At 39.4% G+C, this 24,039-nt stretch overlaps 1 protein-coding gene across 2 annotated transcripts; it reads right to left on the bottom strand.

Moving 5' to 3' along the window:
- Nucleotides 1-460: 460 nt before the first annotated feature.
- LOC101840810 (amine sulfotransferase) lies at nucleotides 461-20,177 on the bottom strand. Of its 2 annotated transcripts, none has more exons than XM_040728337.1 (7): nucleotides 20,004-20,177; nucleotides 10,158-10,309; nucleotides 7,224-7,432; nucleotides 5,275-5,401; nucleotides 4,300-4,394; nucleotides 2,679-2,862; nucleotides 461-1,060 (listed from the first exon to the last, which is right to left on the bottom strand). In XM_040728337.1, the coding sequence occupies exons 2-7, from the start codon at nucleotides 10,297-10,299 to the stop codon at nucleotides 939-941; spliced, it is 879 nt and encodes a 292-aa protein (XP_040584271.1). In that variant the 5' UTR covers nucleotides 10,300-10,309; nucleotides 20,004-20,177; the 3' UTR covers nucleotides 461-938. The 2 variants fall into 2 exon arrangements, with proteins under 2 accessions (XP_040584271.1, XP_005073336.1); XM_005073279.3 differs by lacking the exon at nucleotides 20,004-20,177 and adding an exon at nucleotides 14,565-14,662.
- Between the last annotated feature and the right edge of the window lie 3,862 nt (nucleotides 20,178-24,039).

Raw genomic sequence — 24,039 nt, 5'->3', positions numbered from 1 at the left:
GTGCTGATGTCCATGGCTCATTTTCCCACCAAAAGCAGTGAGGATAGATAGGGCTGCACAGAGTTTTTCTTGCCCCTCACTGGCTACACCAATGTGGAGAGCAACCCTGTACCTCCTCCGGGCAGCACAGCAGAGCTGTCCCTGCTGGTGGGGGTGCGGGTGAGCAGACCTGAAGCGTGGGAGAGCTAGCCCCACAGTCTGTCACAAGGTTGTGTGGCCACTGGAATGATACCCCCTTTGCTCCTTGCCTCCCACCCATCAACACAGACTCCAACTGTCATTGGACCATAGACCCAGGTATGGTCCTTGGCAGCAGCCAGGGCTCAGATGTCACCACGGTCCTGGTAGGCAGTGCTTGTCATTTACATCAGCATGGACCCAACAGCAGCATGTCCCTTGAAGCCCCACATGACCCCGGGTGGGGGCCCAGATCCCAAGCATCCACACTTAAACCAGCATGTTTAGTCTTTGATTTGTATGTCTTTACTGCACACTGAGATCTGTTACATTATTTTTAAAAGGCATATATGTTTGATTATGACATCTCTATTCCACACAGCACATTTTAACAGTTCCATTGATTTTGAAGGCAATGATTAAAGGTTAACTATAAGAATAAATGGATTTTTAATGTTTATTCGATCCTACATTAATTGGAGGTAAAGAAAATGTGAACTGTAGACTAGTCTCTGAAGACATCTATAAGCCATCTTTTATGCTTTCTGTTACATCATTTTTGTGAAGACTAATAATGCTAGTAGCTACCTTTAAAATTAATGTTATGGCAAGCAATCTAAGCATAGGTTAATTGCTTTGTTCATGAATTTTCCTTTATAATTAATAATTAAGTGAGAGGAATAAATTGATATTAATATTAAAGTATGGCCTCCTCTGGTTAGTACATTTTTATATTATTAATTTGCACAGTAATTAAAATTCTACTCCTCATTTATATCCCAGATGAACTTTAAGGGAAAGTTCTTCATGTTCCTCTCGAATATCATGTCAAATCTTTCATTCTGCTCCACAGTCAAGTGATGTTTCCAGTCTCCTATGGTACCTGATGAGAGAAGCACAGGGATAGCACTTAGGCAAGTAGAGCTACCAAGGCGAAGTCCACCCCACCCACTCTACTCTCTACCATTGAGTTCTCTGCAGGACTCTCTGCAGGCTACCCTCTCCTCTTATCTCAGAAGAAAGTTCAGTAGAAGGGGCTTCAGAGTAGCAGCGTAGTAAATAGGTATCACTAGATTACAATAGATTTTTACAAAGAAAAACCCTTTAAAAGTTAAAAAATAAATTAGAATTTTAAAAGTGCATTTTACTCTGTACCAATCATTAGGCTAAGAAACACTTATACTTCAAACACAATATATTTCAAACACAACCTTCTGAGTGTGTGTGTGTGTATGTGTGTGTGTGTGTGCACATGCACACATGCATGCACACACACGCTTTCATTTTTAAACAGAAAAAAATTAGACTTAGAGGTTTTCAGCAAGTCAAGTCAAGGTGATACAGAGTATTGGAACAGAAAATGTTATGATTTTACTGGATAAGAATTTGAAATGATCACAGTTAAAATGAAAATAGCCAGTTGGGATGCTCAGTTGCCCTAGACAACAATATCATTGTTTGCATTTAAAACAGATGGCAAGTTACCATGGGTAGGACATTGAGGAATGAGATGTGAAGATTGATGTTAAGTAGCAGAAGAGACAAAAGAGTTTGAAAAATATAAAAATCCAGAGATATTAAAATATAAGCTAATGATCATAATAATGATAAGTTAAAAGAGTATCAAGAGGGAAATGTTCATTCTTCACCACATCTCCTGGCATAATATGAGATCATAACAAGTTTATTGGCTGTTTCTTAATTGGATTTATACAAGATAAAGCAGTAAGACATCACTCTAATATTTTTATTTTTTGGTTGTGAGCTTAGCCTTTAACAGCTGAACTCCAGCCTTTAACTCTAATTTTTATGATGAAAAAAATCTCACACACAAAGAAACAGCATTTTAAACTTTATTTTCAATCTTTAATATAAACATACAGTAAGTTTACTTGTACAATATCATAGAAAAAATAGCAAATAAAACTGTTCTTGTCTAGGCAGAACATGGTGTTTCACATCTGTAATCCTAGCACCCAGGGAGGAGTGTGTGTCAGAGACAGGAAGATTATGAATTTAATCAACCTTGGTTGCTTGGGCTACACTGTGAAACACATGAATTCTCTGTCTCTGTCTCTGTTTCTGTCTCCCTCCCTTCCCCCCACCCCTCTCTCTCTCACAAACACACCCAACAAAAGAAAACAATAGCACAACATGACCAAGAATTTCCACTTCTAACATATCTATTGCCATACTTTAAAAGGCTGAGTCGTGTGGCCTTAACGGAAGGAAAGTCATATTTACTTAGTAAGTGAAATTGCCAGATTTTGCACTAAAACACTACTAGAAAACCTTCAGGTTCTCTGTCAGTTAAAATGGCTGGTGCTCCCAAATGTCATTATCACCTGGAGATATACATTGGAAACACAGATTATTTCTTGTAGGCACTCCAAGGAACACTCTCTCATATAATATATATATATATATACATATATATATATATATACATATATATATATATACACACACACACACATCTACTACAGACCACTAAACATCACCTTTTCGGAGGAATCCTCCCTCATCATTTCTTGTCCCAATTTCAACTTTTACATCTTCATAATTTGCTCGTGGGTCACGTTTCATGTTCTGAAATGTAGATTGTCTCACCACAGCATCCACATTGTCTTCACTCAGCTCTTTCTCCAGAAAACTGCAGATTTTAAGCACCGAGCTTCTAAGGTCCTGAAAAAGTCATGGGTTGGGAAATCACTGACTTATAATGGAGGTATGAGTTACAGCTCAAAGTGTAAACACAAGCATGTAGGATTGTCTTAATTTTGGTAGAAATATATTGTTAGAGAATGTTGGGAACTTTCTCTTTAAAATAAGCTTAATTTCATCTATAATTATGGTATGATGTGTGAGTGTATTCCATGGGTAAATAAATACTCATCTTTAGTGGATCTACTTACACGTAACATTTTCTCTTTTAAACTCATTCCAAAGATGTTAATTCTGTCCCATTGCTGTGGTATTTTATAACTCTTAACGTCTCTTCACTACTTTAGGGTTACAGAGATAGCGATCCATCATTAGCATGATCCACAGACATGCGATCCATCATTAGCATGATCCACAGACATGCACGGTATGCCCCTGTGTCACATATTAATTTAATGTTCAAGTCCTTTTCTGATTTGGTTCTAAATACTGTATTGATTCAGATAAAATTCTATCTTGTGTTTTGCTTTTACCCATTTTCTTTTTGTTAATTCATACGTTAGCTTGTGAATCCCATGTTACTTCTCCTGCCCAGAAAAGCCGTTATCTTCAATTATACCAGAAACCTTTGTATGAATACTGACATCATATTTGGCATTTCTTTATTAACTACACTTACTAGTCTAAAATCTCTAAAATTTAAAAAATCGGTGTGTGTGTCTGTGTGCATGTGAGCTTTGCAGTGTTCTGTGTGTGTGTGTGTCTGTGTGCATGTGAGCTTTGCAGTGTTCTTGCTGTACATTTTAAACTGCAATAATGGACTCAGCCCCAGTGTCCATCAACAGATCAGAGAGAAAAGAATTTGTGAGATGCGTCATATATAACACATAAACAGTTTTATTACTCAGACTTAAAAATGAAATGAAATTCTTTCACCTACAGTAAAATGTATGATGCAAAGTACATCAGGTTAAGTGAACTAATCTGGACAATGAGACGAATGTGTTGTGTTCTCTCATACGTGGAAACGTAAAAGTCGACCCTAAAACAGAATTGTGTTTACCAGTGACTGGGGAGGGTCTTAGCGGGAAGGAAGGGAGTACAGTGCAAGAAGAGTGACAAGAGGAAAGCAGGAAGTTCACGCCAAGTCTATTAATGGACACAGTGAATGTGCGACAATAAAGTTCTTAATTGTGAAAGTCGTTGCTGCTGTGAATTTTCGAGGTTGCCTTTGACACTGGTGGCTGCATAAGAAGGTATAACGAAAGATGACTGTCCAGGGAGGAGAGAGTACTGGGGAAGTCCAGCGAATGCGGCAGAGGCCAGACATTAGGAATCACTTCCAACAAAAAGCCCAAGGAAGAACTATAGTATGAGGATAACTGGGAGAATGTGCTTCCAACCAAGAGCAGAACAGTGCAAAAGAAATCATTTACAAATACAGGTTTCTCATCTTACCTTCTTCATATCTTCGTAGCTCAGGAACATAATGTTGAAGTCATGTCTGTGTTCATACCAGCCTTTTATGTGGTCAAACCAACGGCTTCCTACCACTGAGAAGAGGTGAGGGGTAAGAATGCCACGCTGTGTGTGCATGTAGCGAACGGCAAACTCTATTCTTTTTCTGGCTTGGAATTTTCAGAAATAAAACAGAGTCCCAGCCATGGATATCTGTATCACTATTTAAAATTTTTAGTAGGTTTGGGGGAACAAGTACCTGCCATTCATAGAAACCCATCTCTATAAAGTTACAACAGGAATAGGAAGGAAGTAACACAGAAACTGAGGGACCAAGGCTGAAGGTGACTTGAAGGCACACTGCTTCATTTTCCTACGCAACCACAGAGGGCACATGTTTCTATTTCCTCTCTTGTTTTCTCAAATGTCTGGGCAACAGTGTTCACTGTCTATAGTGCACAGAATCTGAATATCATCTTACAAATAAGCGAGATTCCGACTCTACATGCTGTGAGCCTCTTGTATTAATTCCTGTAAGCAGTGGAATGAACAGTTCCACAGTTGCAGTATAAGACCTTATACAGGCCCATTCAAAACACACACTTACCCTCAGCATTTGCTCTGTCAGAATGGATTACTCTAACTTTGTCACTAGTTGAAAGGAATTGATAAGGTGTCTATAAAACAAAATAGTCCTACGTGACATGCCTTTGCAACCCTGACGATCCTCAAATGGGGCACAAAGATAGAAAAGCCAGGTGATGGCACATAGAGTTGACATACGATTGTCACTAGAGATGAGTTGTTTGGGTTTTGTTTTTTTGTTTGTCTGGTATTGTTTTTCTTGTTCAGAAGAACAGAGCATTTCACTGCCCTGCTCCTCTTTTTTAAATTGTGCTCTCTAAGTCTGAGAATTTGGCTAGCTGGCAGCTTTTGTGTAATCGTTTCTGTCTGGGTAGATGCATTAGCACTTACCTTGCCCATCTAGAAAGCTCTGCATAAAAACTTCTATATTATCTGCAGCTTGAAGATAAGTCATCAAATTTGTAAAATGAAAATAAGAAGTCAACACATCTTTAGGGTTTCTATAGATATAAAGGATCTGCAGACAAAATCATTAAATTATTTCTTTAAATAAATCTTTGTTATACTTACAAGTTTTAAAAAACAATATTATAATATTTGATTATGACAATTATGGTGATATATTGTTTATGATTTATTAAAGTCACTAGAGATCAAAATAGCAAAACAGCCATACTAGTTAGCCATGGAAGCCAGGCACACACCTTCAATCACAGGACTCAGGATTAAGAGGTAGACGGATCTCTGTTAGTTCAAGGCCACACTGACTACATGAAATTGATCCAGTCCCAAAAGAAACAGCCACACAAAGGTGACCTCAGTATCTGGGATCACAGCCTTTAATTCCAGCACTAGGAGGTAGAGACAGGAATGATATGACTGGGCGGTGAAAGGAATATAAGGAGGAGGAGACAGGATCGCCTTTTGCCTTTGAGAATGTGTGGGGGCCAGGATTGCCATTTCAGTTTGGTAGAAGTAAGATCTACTGGCTTGGCTGCTTTGCTTTTCTGATCTTCAGCTTGAAGCTTGAACCCCAATATCAGTCTTTTATTTTTCATGTTACAGACAATAAGTATAATTATTTCTTCTAGTCTTTGAGCAATTATTGCTTTTTTTTGGTATTATCGAAAGTACTGTAATAAATAACCTTTTACTATGGGATTTCATACAAGTATAAGAATGTAGCTCAATTCTCAAAAAGCAGTATTGTTTGTAATTACTCATTAATACTGATTCCCTTATGTGATCAAAATATATGTATAAAATTTTTAATTAAATATTTAAAAGGAAAAAAACATTAGTAGCTACAAGGGTCAATTGATGGGTATTAAGTGATATTAGATGTATAACTAAGTAGCAGAGAAGGTAAGTGTAACAACAGAAAACTAACAGTTATATTGATATAACTAGTAATCCACCTAAAATCTTCAAAGAAAAATGAGTTTTTCTTTCATATCTTTCAGAAAAGTAACATAAACATGATTTAAGAGGAAAAAATCATATAAAAATTCACACAGCAATAATAATCTGTGGGTGTATGCCCACAGTATTGGCACCTGGGAGTTTAGGTCAGGAGGAACTCATGCCAGATTTGGCTACATGCAAGACTTTCACAAGAAAAAAAAGGAAATAAAAGAAGGGAGGAAGGAAAAGAATAAGAAATAAAACCAAAACCCAAAGAACATATCTCTAGGCTTAAAGCAAGGAAAAATGTCTAAAATGCAAATTTATTTAAAAGAAAAATCAACCAGTTTGATAAAACTAAAATTAAGAATTTTACTAATCAAAACATACATTGGAAAGCAATGTGGATAATCGAGAATAGATTCATATCTAAAAGTGATATAAAGCAAATTGAAATGAAGAATGTAATAAAATGTTGGGCTAACTGTAGAGCTTTGCAACAGAATCAAAAATAATTATGACCAAGGAACATCAAAGAAAATTAACTGTCATTATGAGAAGAGTATGCAAATTAAGATAAATGTGAGACACCTTTTGGCAGCTGCCATGCTGATAAACATCTAAAAGCCTGACATGTCAAGTTACTAGACAAAAACTAAGAAGTCATCTACTGCGCATCTCAGCAAGAAATGATAAATCCTCTTTCCTCAGAAATACTGCCCCACCTCTGTGAGTGGAGTGCCCTGTGAACTGTGGCTCTGCAGTTCTATTTATGGGTGTGGATTCTAGGGAAGTTGGTGGGAGAGTGCTCAGGAGACATACTCGAGTGTTCTTAGCAGCTGCATTGTATTAGCAAAACATTGAAATAATTAATTATTCAGTACTTAGGGAAGGCATCTCATGGACACAATAAGTCACTAAGCTCTACGACATACTTTGGCTTTTTTCTTCTTGAGTCCTTTTGGTGTTAAATAATATGGGAGGTGGGAAGCAAAGATGCGAGGTGATGGCATTTTGTCAAAGTCCAAATTGTGATTGTTGTACTCAAAGAATGGCGCTCTGTCTATTGTTGATATATTTTCAGTGCCATTTCGGTGGCCGTCAAAATAAATCAAGCTGAGGATCTGCTGAGTCCAGACAGTACCTGTAAAAATAGATAACAATCCTGTTTTCAATCCTGAAGTAGGATTTAATATTGAATACCAACAGCAATGCCATCCATCTTAAAAATGTTTCGGAGCTCCTTTTCCTTTAACACTCCAAGCAGGCTTGGATGTGCCCACTTTTCATTCCCTGTTGTCTGTATTTGTCGCTCAAGTTGGTAATGCTGAAATTAGCAACTCTTTGTTCCTTTTTCACTTAAACAGATGTGGTGATTTGGTAGTGATGATCCAGGTTATTCTTGTAGTGTCTGTGTATTCTATGCTTCCTATGGGGTCCTTTCGGTAACATTTAACTGCTATTGACATACAACGTTTGCAGATACTAACAGGTAAAGTGCAGTATCACTACATATAGGTACATACAGTGTGGTCAGATCACGCCAGAGACAGCAGCACTCTGTCTTGCTACAAGGTTTTTTTTTAATTTTTCCTGTTTGGAGCTTTCTACCTTCTTTCTTTCTTTCTTCCTTCCTTTCTTTCTTTCTTTCTTTCTTTCTTTCTTTCTTTCTTTCTTTCTTTCTTTCTTTTTGTTTGTTTTGTTTTTGTTTTTTGAGACAGGGATTCTCTGTATTGTTTTGGAGGCTGTCCTGGAACTTGCTCAAACTCACAGAAATCTGCCTGCCTCTGCCTCCCGAGTGCTGGGACTAAAGGTGTGCACCACCAACGCCTGGCACTACCTTATTTCTTAATTTTCATAAGATATGTAGCAGGTTATTGAATGCTACTTTATTGCTGTTTATGGGCAATTCTGACTCATTTCTGAAATTACTTCATTATTTGATTGCCTTTTAGAACTGTAGAAAAACTAATAGAATTAAATACTTGCAGTTTCCACTGTTACCTTGCTTTGCATTCTCAAAGACTTCTCTGGCATATTCTAAGTGTTTGATTATAACCAAATATTTCAGTGTTACTGACATTTGGTCTCTGGACTATTAGACTAGGTTATATAGGGGAAGTATTGGGAAATACATGCACGATTCCAATGCACAATTCTATTCCCTTTAAGAATGGACCTAGAAGTGATCAAATACCAAATGCCATAGTGCTGAGGTTTAGCCTTATTTATTAATGGCTATTCTAGATAATTCATTGGTGGCAGTGTAGTTTTGATTACTCAATCACTATTCCTAGTGAGGAGTGACAGGCATCGTGTGAAGCAGAGCCTAATTTTTTGAAAGAACTGATCATGACAAGACATCCCAGCCTCGGAACTTACAACAATGAATAGTTTTGGTATCCTGTGTGGCACAATATAAACACTTGTGCCCGTTTCAGATTTTCCAGGGACCTTCAGAAGCACCCAGAGGCTGTTTAGTGGCTGAGTTATCTAGTCAATATGTACAGTGAAACAGAGTGAAGGCCTCACGGAGTCCGTCAAGTTCTGTACTACATCGAAAAAACGGAAAGCAAAGTAGGATTTGATATGAACAAAGAAGTATTTTTGCAAAGTGTCTTTATTTGCTTAAATTGTCAAAGATGGACATAAAATTTTGGTGTTATGCTGCAGAGACAGCAAAACTAAGTGGGGGCCGGGGTGGGGGATGCATGTGAAACCTATGCTGTTACTATTTAGTCCGTGTTAACCACTGCAAAAACTTAAACCGAGACTTCCAAGTTTCTCCTGCTGAGGTAGAAGTTACCTTTCCAAAGGGAACTTCAGTCTGTCTTCATATCCATTAGGACTTCGCAGTGAAACAGGAGCACTTGTGCTTGCTCGCCTCAGGAGTAATCCTTTTGGGAAACTAATAAGTTTCTGTACCCCGATATTAAGTCTCTCCACCAATGCAATAAGTCAAATCAGACCGAATTAAAGTCCAGGTTTTAAACTGAGCAACACATTCCCGGGTGGTCCCAGGGCAAGAGGAGAAACCAGGAGGGAGAAGAAAGGGGATGGGAGTAACTGCATGGGGACTGAGTCTTAAATAGCTTGTGGGCGTGGTCTTGAGCATCTCAGGGGAGGAACTGACCGGACATTCCCCTGAGGGGGTCTGTAAGGGGAGGAGTGAGATCAGGGGGGCTTCTACCTATACAGAAACTTCACAGCTCAAGGAATTTTTTTCTGTTTTTGAGAATTTTAAGTAGATTATAGTTGTCTTGGAAATCTTGTCAACAAAATTAAATGTATTGGAAATGTAATCATTGTCTGAGATAAAGCCTCTACATAATAAAGCATGTACCTTTTGCAGAAAAGGTTTTTGATTACCTCAGACCTGTTCAACAGCCTAAGGCAACGCCTCATCGTTTATCAACTAGATGCTGTTAACTCTATATTTGATCCATGCCTGCCCCCACCATTTTTTTCCACAATAAATTACAATACATGCATAGCAAAGGCTCTTATGCATAGAGGCTTCAGTTTCATGTAATCCCTTTTGGCCATACATTGTTCTAAGCTGTAGGTCGCTGTGTTAGCTGATATTGGTTGTCTGGTGGGATTTATGATATTTATGGAGACAAATTGGGTGTGTATATGAGGGGTTATCTAGATTAGGTTTATGGAGTTGGGCTTCCTGACTGCAGATGTAAGTTGACAAGTTGCCTTAAGCTATTGTGACTTCTCCAACATGATGAGTTATTCTGTTGCAGCAGTGAGAAAAGAAACTAATACAGTTGAGTTGATGGTGTGTGGAAAGGAGATCGTTTATGCACTTATTATCAAACCAAAACAACACGAACGCTGCATGGCTTACTCATGCCACTCACCAGATTTGGGATATGTGACTAGGAAGACATCATCATCTCTAATTTCATGATTGTCCATATTTTCCACTATGTCCATTTTAACTAAAGATCTTTCAAAATTATAGCCTTTGAAGTTAAGTAAAAATGCAGGTTTATTGTCCATAACGATTCACCTAGGAGTAAAAATCATAAATTTTCTTCACAATCATAGTATTTTCCAACAGTGAGTAAAGCTTATTGAGTGGTCTGCATGTGCCAAGCACCACAGAAATGCCTCTAACATATTAGTTATAATAAACATATTCATAGGCTAGGGTATTTCAATTTACAATAATTTTATGTTACTATATTTTTATTATCATTATATAAAATATGAAGAAAAACATATCAGGAAGTTAGAAATATTTCTCTATAATTATAAAAGGGAAAAGTGGTCTTAATTCTAAGCAAAAAGGCTGTGCGTTGGTGACGCAAGCCTTTAATCCCAGCATTTGGGAGGCAGAAGCAGGCAGATCTCTGTTAGTTCAAGGCCATCCTGGTCTAAAGAACGTGTTCCAGGACAGCCTCCAAAGCAATACAGAGAAACTCTGTCTCGTAAAAACAAAAATTCTAAGCAAAAAGATGAGGAACTAGGGCATAGAGAATACAACAAAGTTATTCAGTGTTGTCCAACTGGTCAACTTACAGAAATTTGACAACACACAATTTGGGCACAGCCTTTATTTGTAACTGAAGAGGTTCTTTGTACATTATATTTTTTGTTATAAAAATAAGAGATTCCTTAAGGACTATGCCTCTAGCCTTCTTTTCCTAGAATATGGGTAACCTGCTGTCTCTGTGGGAAAAGATATTCCCTAACCCCACATCTGACTGAGGGCTGATCTCCAAAATTTACAAAGAACTCAAGAAGCAAATCTCCAAAACACCAAAGGATCCAATTAAAAATTGGGCTACAGAACTAAATAGAGAAGTCTCAATAGAGGAGTCTAAAGTGGCTGAGAGGCACTTAAGAAAATGCTTAATATCCCTAGCCATCTGGGAAATGAAAATCAAAACAGCTCTGAGATATCATCTTACTCCTGTCAGAATGGCTAAAATCAAAAACACCAATGACAGTTTATGCTGGAGAGTATGTGGAGAAAGGGGAACACTCCTCTACTGCTGGTGGGAGTGCCAACTCATACAGCCACTTTGGAAATCAGTATGGAGATTCCTCAGGAAAATGGGATTCAATCTACCACAAGATCCAGCAATTCCATTCTTAGGCATATACCCAAAAGATGCAAAATCATACATCAAGGACATCTGCTATATTCATAGCAGCATTATTTGTAATAGCCAGAACCTGGAAGCAACCTAGATGCCCCTCAACTGAAAAGTGGTACATTTACACAATGGAGTACTACTCAGTGGAAAAAAACAATGGAATCTTGAAATTTGCAGGCAAATGGACAGCACTAGAAGAAACCATCCTGAGTGAGGTAACCCAGTCACAAAAAGGCAAATGTGGTATGTACTCACTCATATATGGATTTTAGAAATGGATCAGGGGAGTGCCAGTCTAAAATTCCACTGCCAGAGAGTCTGGGAAACAGAATCTTCAACCAATGACTGATGGAAGCAGAGGCAGACAACCACAGCTACACACTGAGGTGAACACAAGGAACCCAGTGAGAGAGGGAGGACTGATGAGCTAAGAGGTCAAGACTGGGCTTCTTTAACCCACAGAAACAGCTGACCTGAACAAGGGGGAGCTCTTGAACTATGGTCTGATGGCTGGGAATCCAGCATGGGACTGATTCAGACCCCCTGAATGTGGGTGTCAGTGAAGAGGCCTAGGCAATCTATGGGCCTCACCCTCCCTGGGGGTAGGATTGGGGATTGGGGGAGGGGGTGGTGGGTTTGTGGGAGAAGGGGAAGGAGAGAGAGAAGGAGCTGGGATTGACATATGAAGCAGCCTTGTTTCCAATTTAAATTTAAATATAAAATTAAAAAAAGAAAAACATTGGTTTCAGTAGAGAAGGAATAAGCAGACATTTCAGTAACCAGAGCAGAAGGAGACTCGAGAGTCTGTTCCAGGGGGTTTGGCTTCGATGAAGGATTCCCTCCTTCCAGTATGAGTGTTACTGCTGCGGGCTGGACCCACAGTTCAAAACAGAGAAAGCCTCGGAATATTGGTACTGTGCTTTTAACAGCAGTACATTTTAAGGAGAGTATAGGGGAAAGCTCACATTCCCAAAGGGAGCGTGGACAGTATCTTGGGAATGTGAGCTTTCTCCTACAGGAAAGGTAGAGGGGACATACACACAAAGACAGAGACAAAGAGAGTCAGAGTGAGACACAGACAGGAGACAGACAGACAGAGAAAGACAGAGGGGAAAAACCCCATAGGGCAGGCATGGTTATGGCAGGGAGTGGGATCGTGCTAAGAAATGGTACAGAGGACTGACAAAAAGCCATTCTAGTAAGAATCTTGTTGAGTTGGAAGTTAGGCCATTCCAAAGGCAAACATCCTTCCCTGAACAGCTTATTCTAGGAGTTTAGAGGAAGTGCATGAAACTGTAATTTTCATCTAGTGTATAGGATATTTCTAGCTAGGGGGGAAATTTTGAGTCAGAGTACAGCAGTAATGTTCTGTGATATGGATATCTGGCCTGAGCTGTAGCTTGTGGTGGGCTATAGAGTGCCAGGCCTGGGAGTTGTGCCCATGTGAGAGATCTGGAGGAACCAGAGGCTCATCGGGGTGTTTATGTCTAGACAACATGGCACACATGTTGATATAATATGGGCCTAGACAGGTAGTGCTGGACATTCAGGTGTTATAAAGAAGTAACAGATGGAAGTTAAAAAGTTTCCACACACCAAAGGAATCAATTAATTCAATGATCATACAGTTTAGAGAATGACAGTGGTTGCCAACTATACCTGTGACAGAACACTGATATCTAGAATTTATAAAGAACTAAAACCCCCACAAATACAGAAAAGCAAAAGCCCAATCTAGAAATAGACTAATGAAATGAAATAGTAATATAGTAATATTCATGTTTTATCTCATTTCTGGATCCTAGATTTTCTGATACATAAAACCCACATATAAATGAGGGTCTGGGGAGGGAAGGGGATTGTCTATAGGGGTAGAGAAAGGGAAATAAAGAGGGCATGGAGGTAGATATGTTCAAAGTGCATGATAAATTAATGTCTGAATGATACTGTCTTGATGAAACCTGGTGCAATGAAGATGTGCCTTTAACACAAAATTGACCTAACGGATAGCAGTTATACTGATGCTTAAAAACAACAGTCAGTTGGGCACAACACTAACATCTCAGTTATGTGAAGTATGTATTGCCATCAGGCCTATGAGTAGGTATACACTTGGAAGAAATACAATGAATATAAAAGATTAACTTAAAATATGTAAACATATTATTTGGTAGACTAAAATAGACAAAATTCACCTATTAATAGCTGCTAGCATAATTTCAATTAACATACTCTCAGATAACAAAATGTTTTCAATATTAGATTTTTTTACTTAAGTATTTGTTTTTATCTGAAATTAATCTCAAGAAAGCAATAGTTAAAATAAGAATAGCTATGCTAACTCAATAAATTTACTTTCATTCAGAGAGAGAGAGGAGAGAGCTTGCAAAATTCAGTGCAGACAAGTGTTTGTAGAGGATCTGTCAGATAAAGCTCTACTTCGTGCTTAAGTAGGTAAGAGGATTTCATAGGTTCCAATAACATTAGAACTGCATGTTTCAATGGTGTATTCCAAAAGACATTTTATGTACATTAAAAGAATAAATGTCTGAAAAGACGGCTCTGTCTGAATTGCTTGCCAGCATTTAATTTCTTTTAACCATCTAAGTCACCTGGTCAGTACAAGTCAGGGTTTAGATTAATGAGAAGAGGAATTAGAAAATCTTTTACCTGGAGTGACCTGTGTGAAACCTTTGGAAGTTGTCAACTGAGTACAATGAAATGTAGAATTTGGGTCTTAAGACGCTAGTGATAATCTTTCTGTGAGGTGAAGTCCAGGCAGCCTGACTGGTGAGTAATGGGGGCAGAATATTGGGGACTGTTAATCAATAATGGTTTCAAGATGGTGAAGCAATATGTCAACATTGACACCAAATATTTCCCACCAAGTTACCCACCCACTCTCTACATCGGGATTTCCTAAGGTCTGGTTGATGAGCACTGTGTTAGACTGCCTCTAAAAACAAAGAAGTGGTCATTCTTTATTTTCTGTCATGTTTGGTCATTGGAGTAGCCTGCCTTTTTACTACTGCTGTGAGTTGGTCTGTATTTCCTTATTATTTTTTAAGTCCAAAGAAAGGAGAAAGACAGGAAATTCAAAAGAAAAGAATAAATGAGCCATGCAGAGGAGAAAATGAGACTTGCAAGATGCCCAATATTTACCTTTAAGTACTCACGGTTGCAGAACATCTGAGGAAATAAAAAGCCAGCTAAAATGTTAAGAATGGCAGGAACTGAAGGGTTGCTGAGGTAGAAATAGCCCAGCAGAGTTTGTTTTGGCAGGTGAGTAGTGAGTTAGGGAAGGCACTGGCAGTTAAGCTGGGTAAATGTTGACTTTTGTAAAAAAAAAAACAAAACAAAAAAACCCTACCATCTTATTATGGGAACAACAAAGAACTGTAGGAAAACAAAGTTCGTATTGACTCAGTCACTGAAATTACTAAGCAAACATAATGTATTCGAAATCAGCAGCTAAAATGGTTTTGATGATCATGTAAAAGGAACCAGTTTAAGCCTGTTTGGGGTTCTGGGACTGGTTCCATTCCTCAAGGTTGTGTCTTCACTATCCCACTCCCCTGTCCTGATGTACATTGAGAGTCTGTCTCTTCCATTACAAAAGCAGTTTGTAACAACAGGGGGCTCAGTGGTTTTTATAACGGAGTAAAGAATTCACTTTCAAATGCTCAAAGTGCCCTGTCTTTGGATTGTTTTTCCAATCTTGTTTGTTTTCTTATTAGTAGATATAACCTGACTCTTGTTCTCTACGATAACAGGCTTTTGTCCCCGTTCTGTCCTACCGCCTTCTGTCATCTCTGGCTCCATTCTTCTGTCTTCTGTTTCCCACATAAGCTGCTCTTAGGTAATGATGATTCTCAGGTCCCCACAAAACACAGAGTTTGACCCCAGAAGATTCTTAATCTGTTTAATCTGCAGATTTTTCCTGATGAGGAAACAATCTGAGGGCAATTTAATCTTCTAAACAGCAAAACTGTTCCTGAGTGCTCAGTGTTGCAAACTAAAGCAATGTTTGCAAAACGTTCCATTTCGTTAGGGCAGTACACAGTACCGAATGTGGAAATCAGTGTAGTTGATGAGTTACTCAAAGGAACAGCCTAGCTAAGCATTTCTGACTGTGTGACACTAATGGTCACTGAGCTGAGTGGTCCTACGAGATATTTGGATCTTATATATACAGAAAGAAACAGACACACACACCCACACACACACACCCCCCACACACCCACACCCACCCACCCACCCACCCACACACACACACACACACACACACACTCACGGTGGGGGGGATGCAATTAGAATGAAATACAAACAGCTGTTGATGTGAACACAATTTTTCCACTCAAATGACTTTTACTGAAGTTTAAAAGTAAAGATAAGAGAGTTTAGCATACTAAGCATGGCAGTGTATATCTTTAAGGCCATCACTTAAGAGGCAGAGGCAGGTGAACCTTTATAGGTTCTAGGCCAGCCTGACCTACATAACAAGTTCTCAGTCAATTAAGTCTACATAGTGAGACCCTGTCTCAAAAAACAAAAGCAGTTTTATACAATCCAATAAAAGCATACCTGTCAATGATTCTGATTTATTGTATATGACTTCTTTAAATTAGTAAGAAAAATGAACAATCGAATAAAGAACTAAAATCCTGAATAAGTAACAATGCAAAAATAAACCTGAATAGGGTGTTAAGATATACACTAAACTTTCTATTTTGGCCATAACCTTAGATATAACTTAAAATATTTCACAAAAATTAGGTCATCATATCCATGTTTTAATCTAAGATATCCAATTTGATTGTCTTGCTTAGAAAGGTCTATTACAGGAATATTATGCAACAGTACTGATGACTTCTGTAACCCATTTTATTCAATTTTGGATATGTCATTTGTCAGGAATTAGTTTTATTCATGATATGTGAATCACTCTACTTGCACCCACACTGACTATGCAACAAGTTTATGAATAGTAGCCCTGGAATTTGAAAAAAAACCGTATTTACCAATATGCAAAATGGTCCCTATTTTACCATGGCTCAAATGCAGTTTATTCCTTTTTCCAATTTTATTTAACTTTCATTATGTAGAATTTCATATAATGTATTTTGACTATCTTCATCCACTCCCCTTCTACCCAACTCTGTATCTTTTTTTCTTTTTATTTCTTTTACCAATCAAGGCCAATGTATACTTGCCCAAATTTTCTTGGATGTGTGGTCTTCCCCTGGAGTATAATTGATGTACCAGTGCCTACACTTTTAGAGAAAGCTGACCCTTCCTCTCCTAGCAGCTCACAGATGCAAATTGCTCCATGGTGAAAGATGGGGCTTCCTATCCACTGCCTCCATGTTGGGATCCAATCTGCTTTAGGCTTGCACAGGTCTTGTGCATGGTGTCACAACCAATGTGAGTTCATATACACAGCTATTTCCAGAGGACACCATTTCTTGTTGTCATCCACTGCCTTTGGCTCTGACACACTTCCTGCCCCCTCTTCTACAATGATCCCTGAGCATTTGGAGGAGGATAGGCAGTATATATTCTCCATTTAAGGCTGGGTGTTCTGTGATCTCCTACTCTCTGCACCATGATGCCTGTTGTAGAGATAGTGAACCAAACCCAGGCTCATGCATATATGGAACATGCTGTCCAACTGAGCTGTATTTCTAAGTCCCAACATACAACTCTTTGGGCTCCCAGTATCCACAATAAAACACAATCATAGCAAACCCTAGAACTTCACAGTGCACCGTATCACTGAGTTCTGCTGTCCAGGAAAGTGGGTGTGTCAGATGTACTGTCAGCCTAGGACATTTAAGAGTAACTACAGGCCACTGTGACTCAGTCATCTCATACATTAAGGACAGTCTAGACTGGCTTTCATTTCTACCTGTTCCTCTTTTTATTCTCCTGCTAGTCCATATTGATTGTAGCACTTTTTGTTATAATGCTTTTATATACACAGGCCATTTTCCCCTCAGTCTACCAAGGAATGTATAACAGGGTTAGGGGAGGACTCAGTGGGTAATGGAACTTACTGCACAAGCATAAGGGTTTAAGTTTGGCAGCCTCAGCATTATGTAAAAAACAAAAACAGGCGTGACTGAGCTATGGGGAACAGAGACAGGAGAGTTACTGCGACTTGCTGGCTACCAGTCCAGCTGAAAGACACAAACCAATGAGCTTCAGGTTACATGTGAGAGCCTGTCTTAAATGAAGAAGGCTATGGGTAACAAAGCAGGACTTGCGACATCTTTCTCTGCTTTTGGAGATTATATTGTGTAGGAAAGGGGGCAAGAAATGAGAGTAGAACTGAAAGCTAGTATGGACTCCTCCACCTGTGATAGGGCTGAGGTCTAATAAACTCAGAAAATGTAAAGTATCCTAGCAGACAATGAACATTGAGCAGCTGTTCTCAGCTGCAGGGAGTACTGTGGAGCTCTGGGCTTTCCCTTCCCGTTTCCTGGCCAACTGGACTGTGACTTCCTGTTGCTTTCTGGCCTCCCAACAGAGTGTACTCCATATACCATATAACTCAACTGGGAACAGATCCAGGTTTTAAATCCACAGTGTAGTGTCTACAGGATCTCTTTTGCTTCTGAACTCTCAGGAAGTCAGAAGAACTGTGTGTTATGCTCAGTGGCATAACATTTGATTTGCCTGTAAAGGGCTTGGGGTTTGCTCTGCATCTCTGAAATATAAAAAAAATGCACAGTGTCTGTTATTGGGAACATTGTTCAAGTAAGTAAAATATATTACTTCAAATCATAGGTAAATTATCTTATAACATCATTGAATATTCAGTGTAAGTGAAAATAAATAAATAAATTAATATCAGTACAAATGACAATAATTTTCTTGATGAATAAAACTAGGAAGAAAAATCTGAAAACACCTGTAAAGATCAGTGAAACAAACACATGTGTCCAGTGTTGCAAGTCAGACCTTCCTAAAAATAATCCAACATGGATACGCAAGTGAAAATATCCATGGACCTCATGGCTTGATGGCTTTAATTTGTCTTTTTGCATAGAAAGCTTTGCATTAGGAGGTATAAAAGGGACAAGACGGGCACAAGGAAAACACCAGGGAAGATGTGGAAGGAAAAAACAGGGTAGAGGGACCGGACAGAAAAGGAAGGGAGTAGGAACAAGCAGCAGAGAGGGAAAAAAGGAAGAAGTAAGCTTTGACTGTCAGAGAAGTCTCCTGTGTGTGTACAGTTTGGTAGACGCCACACCTCCTTTCCTGTTTCTGACCTGCTGAGGGTTGGCTCCCTCACCAGCAAGCTTCCTCCTAGATTTTTACATTTATTTTTCAGGGGGTACATGTGGGAGATCAGCACATCTTTAAAGAACACTGGCTGATTTAATTCCATAGGTTTTTTCTGTTATCCAAGGTCTCTCTGCAGGTGCTATTCTTTCCTCAGTAGCATTCAGAAAATTCAAAGTCAATAAAGCATTATGCAATATATTTTGGGGGTATCTAGCATTTCTGTTTATTTAGCATTATCCTTCAGAGTTCTAATTGTTCTTTCTATAACTGCTTGCCCTGTAGGATTGTGTGGCATACCTGTAATATGTTTTTATTGGAATAAGCAAAAATGGTTTAACAAGGATAGTGATATAAAACCCTAATCTCAATCACCAGTCACCTCATAAAGGATCAACTTCTTGGGTATGTTCAGATTTAGTTTCTCAGATATATTTCCAGAATTAAGCCTAAACCAAGGAGCTAGAAACAAACATTTGCCTACTTTAGATATACTCAACAGGTGATGACCCTCAAATGCTTCAGAGATCTGAGAATATGGCATTTAAAATGTTTGATAAAAAAGCTTTTTGTGATAGTGGTGTGGCAGCACCCCATCTTCTCCAAGGAGGATGGATGGGCACAGAGGAACTCCCACCAGGAGCTTCCCTTAAATGTAGCAAATCCACCCAGGGAGCAGGAAAAAACTGCCCTTCACCTCAGCTTCTGCCAAGACCCCATCCAGACTGTGGACAAGTGGGACCCTAGATAATTGATTACTCCACTTTGCTAAGACAGGTAGGCCAGTCCCCCCAGTTTCCTACCCCACAGGAAACTCTGTCATATCTTCTGAGCCTGGCAACTGAAGACTGATTCTGCCTTGGGACCTCTGTCCTCAGTGATTGTGGAGGAACCCGGGGTAGGTGTCTGGGTAGCCAGTGAGTCCCTGTCAATTTTGATAGATTTGGAAGCTGCTTGGTCTGCACTTCTGCTTACTCAGGTGAAATTTGTCCTTCTCAGATCTAATGGTGTTTGATGACTAGGCTACTGATAGTCTCACCAGTTTAACAGCTCTTGCCCTAGCCCCCCAAGGCTATGATCACTGCAGTAGTTCATTAGTTCATTAATTAAGTTTCTTGCTAAAAATCCAGATAGGTTTGCTTTGTTCATAGGCTTCATAATAAGGATAAACAGATTTCAGGTGTAACTTTTCACTAAATGAACGCAGATGATTCAAGATATATAAGTACAAGTTATAAAGATAGAAGTAAATTGTAACGGGAAAGCGAGTCACACTAATGATGGGAGGGAGGTAGTCAGATAGAAGTAACTTACATGAAAGCTGAGAACTGGGTCAGGGCTCTGTGGTCTCTGGACCTCAGCTGGCTCAACAGAGAGAGCACCCCCTCCTCTACCATCTCTTACCCCTGAATCTCCCACATAGCTGTGACTGCACCCCAAGGGACATAGTCAGCACTACAGGTATGCAGTCTCTCCCTACAATTCTCCTTTTAGTCTAAAGAAAGGACTTAGACTTGATACAAAATGCAAACATATATACAGCATATAAACCTAGAAGATGATAAACAAATTATAAACTACTTATATCCTAAATATATCTATCCCATCTAAAGCCTAAAGTTATCTGAAGGAGATGCCCGAGTCTGAACACCTCCTTCCAATCCCAACCCTAAATAATTGAAAACTAACTTATCAGGTGTAAACTATCCTGCAATATCAACAGTAGGGGAAGGGGGCATTGATGGGGAAGACCTGTGTATATGTCAATAAAGCACTGTTGGCCAATGGGGAAGCAAGATAGGTAGGACTAGGAGTCCAGGAGGACTCTGGGAAGGAGAAACACAGGGAGTCACCATGTAGCTGCCATAGGGGTAAGAAGTCCAGACCCTTTTCTCCGGTAAGAGAAATACTTAGATTAACAATTATAGAGTAAATACTTAAGTCAGAGCTAGCCAATAAGAAACAAGCAAGGCCAACAGCTTCATAATTAATACAGCATCTTGTGTGTTATTTGGGGACTACAGCATGGCAGAGCCCAGGCAACTGGTGGGGAAAAACCAAAGTGGCTGGCAAGGAAAAGCCTTCACTTTACAGGGCATAGTATTCTCAAAATTAATTCCTGCTAAAATAGGATGATGACAACCTCATGGGAACCTGTAGGAAGAAAATGTTAGTGTAACGAAAGTCTCATTTGCATTCAGTCTCTTTTGGCGGGAGATGATTGATTGAAGTTCTTGACTGAAGTTCTTTTTTTTCTTTTTTTTTTTTTTGACTGAGGTTCTAATGTTGATTGAAGCTTTTGTCTGAGGCTCTGGCCAGATTGTAGAAAGTACATCATATCAGTTAATTAGTCTGGAGTTGTGTAGTCCCAAACCGCTTTCCAAATGGCACTTGTCAGTTCAGATGCATCAAGTTAGATCAGATGGAGTCGATGAAGTGGGGACCCATTTTCTTTCCAAGGTGTTTGAAGATTGCTGCTAGGAAATTTCTTGTTCTCAAGTGGAGAACTGAAATGTTAATGTCAACAAAGAAATTTAAACTTCTATGTGTATGCATACTAGGAAAGGCAACAGTAAGGAAGATGATAAGTATGAGGGAAATCAGACTTTTAGAAAAGTATAAACAGATGACAGTCCCTAGATTTTTCTTCTGTCTTTTTTTTAATACATTTTTTTATTAATATTTTTTATTTTCCATTTTAAATTTAGATAAGAAACAAGGTTGCTTCACAAGTCAGTACGAGGTCCCTCTCCCTTTCCCTCCCCTCCTCCCGTGCCCTCCCCCATCCCCCCCCGTTATCCCCTCATTCCCCCAGGGAGGGTGAGGCCCTCCATGGGGGTGTCCATAGTCTGTCATTTCATATAGGGCAGGGCCTAGACCCTTCCCCAAGAGTTCAGGGTGAGAGTGCACCTCACATTGTTCTATGGGAGTCCAGAGACCGTGTGTATACTTGGGATGGGTACTGATCTGCTGTCCAAGGCTCAATAGATTACCTAGGCCTCCTCACTGACACCCAGATTCAGGGGGTCTTGATCAGTCCCATGCTGGATTCCCAGGCTGATGCCTGGGATTCAAGAGTTAACCTTTGTCTGGTCAGCTGTTTCTGGGGGTTCAACCAGCCCAGTCTTAATCCCTTTGATCATCAGTCCTCCCTCTCTGATACTGGCTTTCTTGAGTTCAGCTCAGTACTTAACCAGCCAGTAAATGAAGTTTCTGTTTCCCAGACTCTCTGGCAATAGGATTGTAGGCTGGCACTCCCCAGATCTATGTCTAAAATCCATATATGAGAGAGTACATGCCATGTTTCTCTTTTGTGACTGGGTTACCTCACTCAGGATGGTTTCTTCTAGTGTCATCCATTTGCCTGCGAATCTCATGATTCCATTATTTTTTTCTGCTGAATAGTACTCCATTGTGTAGATGTACCACATTTTCTCTATCCATTCTTCGGGTGAGGGACATCTAGGTTGCTTCCAAGTTCTGGCTATTACAAATAAAGCTGCTATGAACATAGTGGAACAGACATCTTTGTTATATGAATGGGCATCTTTTGGATATATGCCTAAGAGTGCAGTTGCTGGGTCTTGTGGTAGGTTTATTCCCATTTTTCTGAGGAATCTCCATACTGCTTTCCAAAGTGGCTGAACCAGTTGGCACTCCCACCAGCAATGGAGGAGTGTCCCCCTTTCACCACATCCTCTCCAGCATAAATTGTCATTGGTGTTTTTGATTTTAGCCATTCTGACAGGAGTGAGATGGTATCTCAGAGTTGCTTTGATTTGCATTTCCCGGATGGCTAAGGATGTTGAGCACTTTCTCAAGTGCCTCTCAGCCATTTTAGACTCCTCTATTGAAAACTCTCTATTTAGTTCTGCAGCCCACTTCTTAATTGGGTCCTTTGCTGTTTTGGAAACTTGCTTCTTGAGTTCTTTGTAAATTTTGGAGATCAACCCTCTGTCAGATGTGGGATTAGTGAATATTTTTTCCCATTCTGTGGGCTGCCTTTTTGTCTTGCTGACTGTGTCCTTTGCCTTACAGAAGCTTCTCAGTTTCAGTAGGTCCCATTTATTAATTGTTGATCTCACTGTCTGTGCTACTGGTGTTATGTTCAGGAAGCTGTCTCCTGTACCAATTCGTTCAAGGGTACCACCCACTTTCTCTTCTAAGAGGTTCAGTGTGGCTGGATTTATGTTGAGGTCTTTGATCCATTTGGACTTAAGTTTTGTGCATGGCGATAAACATGGATCGATCCGCATTTTTCTACATGCCAGTCTCCAATTATGCCAGCACCATTTGTTGAAGATGCTTTCTTTATTCCATTGTATATTTTTAGCTTCTTTGTCAAAGATCAGATGTTCGTACGTGTGTGGGTTAATACCCGCATTTTCAATTCGATTCCATTGGTCTGCCTGTCTATTTTTGTGCCAATACCAAGCTGTTTTCAGGACTATAGCTCTATAATAGAGCTTGAGGTCAGGGATAGTGATGCCTCCGGACGTTGCCTTGTTGAACAGGGTTGTTTTGGCTATCCTGGGTCTTTTGTTTTTCCATACAAAATTGATTATTGTTCTTTCAAGGTCTGTGAAGAATTGTGCTGGGATTTTAATGGGGATAGCATTGAATCTGTAGATTGCTTTTGGCAGGATTGCCATTTTTACTACATTGATCCTACCTATCCAAGAGCATGGGAGATCTTTCCATTTTCTGAGGGCTTCTTTAATTTCTTTCTTTAAAGATTCAAAGTTCTTACGATACAGGTCTTTCACTTGTTTGGTTAGCGTTACCCCAAGGTATTTTATGTTGTTTGTGGCAATTGTAAAGGGTGATGTTTCTCTGATTTCTCTTTCAGCCCTTTTATCATCTGTATATAGTAGGGCTACTGACTTTCTTGAGTTGATCTTGTAACCTGCCACTTTGCTGAAGGTGTTAATCAGCTGTAAGAGTTCCCTGGTAGAGTTCTTTGGGTCATTGATGTAAACTATCATATCGTCTGCAAACAGTGAAAGTTTGACTTCTTCCTTCCCAATTTGTATCCCCTTGATCCCCCTTTGTTGTTGTATGGCTATAGCTAGAACTTCAAGTACCATGTTGAAAAGGTATGGAGAGAGTGGACAGCCTTGTTTTGTTCCTGATTTTAGAGGAATTGCGTTGAGTTTCTGTCCATTTAGTTTGATGTTGGCTGTTGGTTTACTGTATATGGCTTTTATTATGTTTAAGTATGTCCCTGTTATCCCAGATCTCTCCAAGACCTTTATCATGAAGGGGTGTTGGATTTTGTCAAAGGCTTTTTCAGCATCTAGTGAGATGATCATGTGATTTTTGTTTTTCAGCTTGTTTATATGGTGGATTA

The sequence above is a fragment of the Mesocricetus auratus genome, unplaced genomic scaffold (assembly GCF_017639785.1).
Source record: "Mesocricetus auratus isolate SY011 unplaced genomic scaffold, BCM_Maur_2.0 Super-Scaffold_100018, whole genome shotgun sequence".
Classification (NCBI taxonomy): domain Eukaryota; kingdom Metazoa; phylum Chordata; class Mammalia; order Rodentia; family Cricetidae; genus Mesocricetus; species Mesocricetus auratus.
The sequence above is the reverse complement of the archived record's forward strand: the minus strand, read 5'-3'. Positions and strand labels throughout refer to the sequence as shown.

What these genes read in the sequence shown, in the direction of transcription:
- LOC101840810 (XM_040728337.1), bottom strand. Translation starts at nt 10,299, where the DNA reads ATGGACAATAAACCTGCATTTTTACTTAACTTCAAAGGCTATAATTTT. An exon ending in AGTCACATATCCCAAATCTG is followed by an intron (nt 7,433 to 10,157) that starts GTGAGTGGCATG and finishes CTATTTTTACAG; the next exon opens with GTACTGTCTGGACTCAGCAG. An exon ending in GCTACGAAGATATGAAGAAG is followed by an intron (nt 2,863 to 4,299) that starts GTAAGATGAGAA and finishes TGACTTTTTCAG; the next exon opens with GACCTTAGAAGCTCGGTGCT.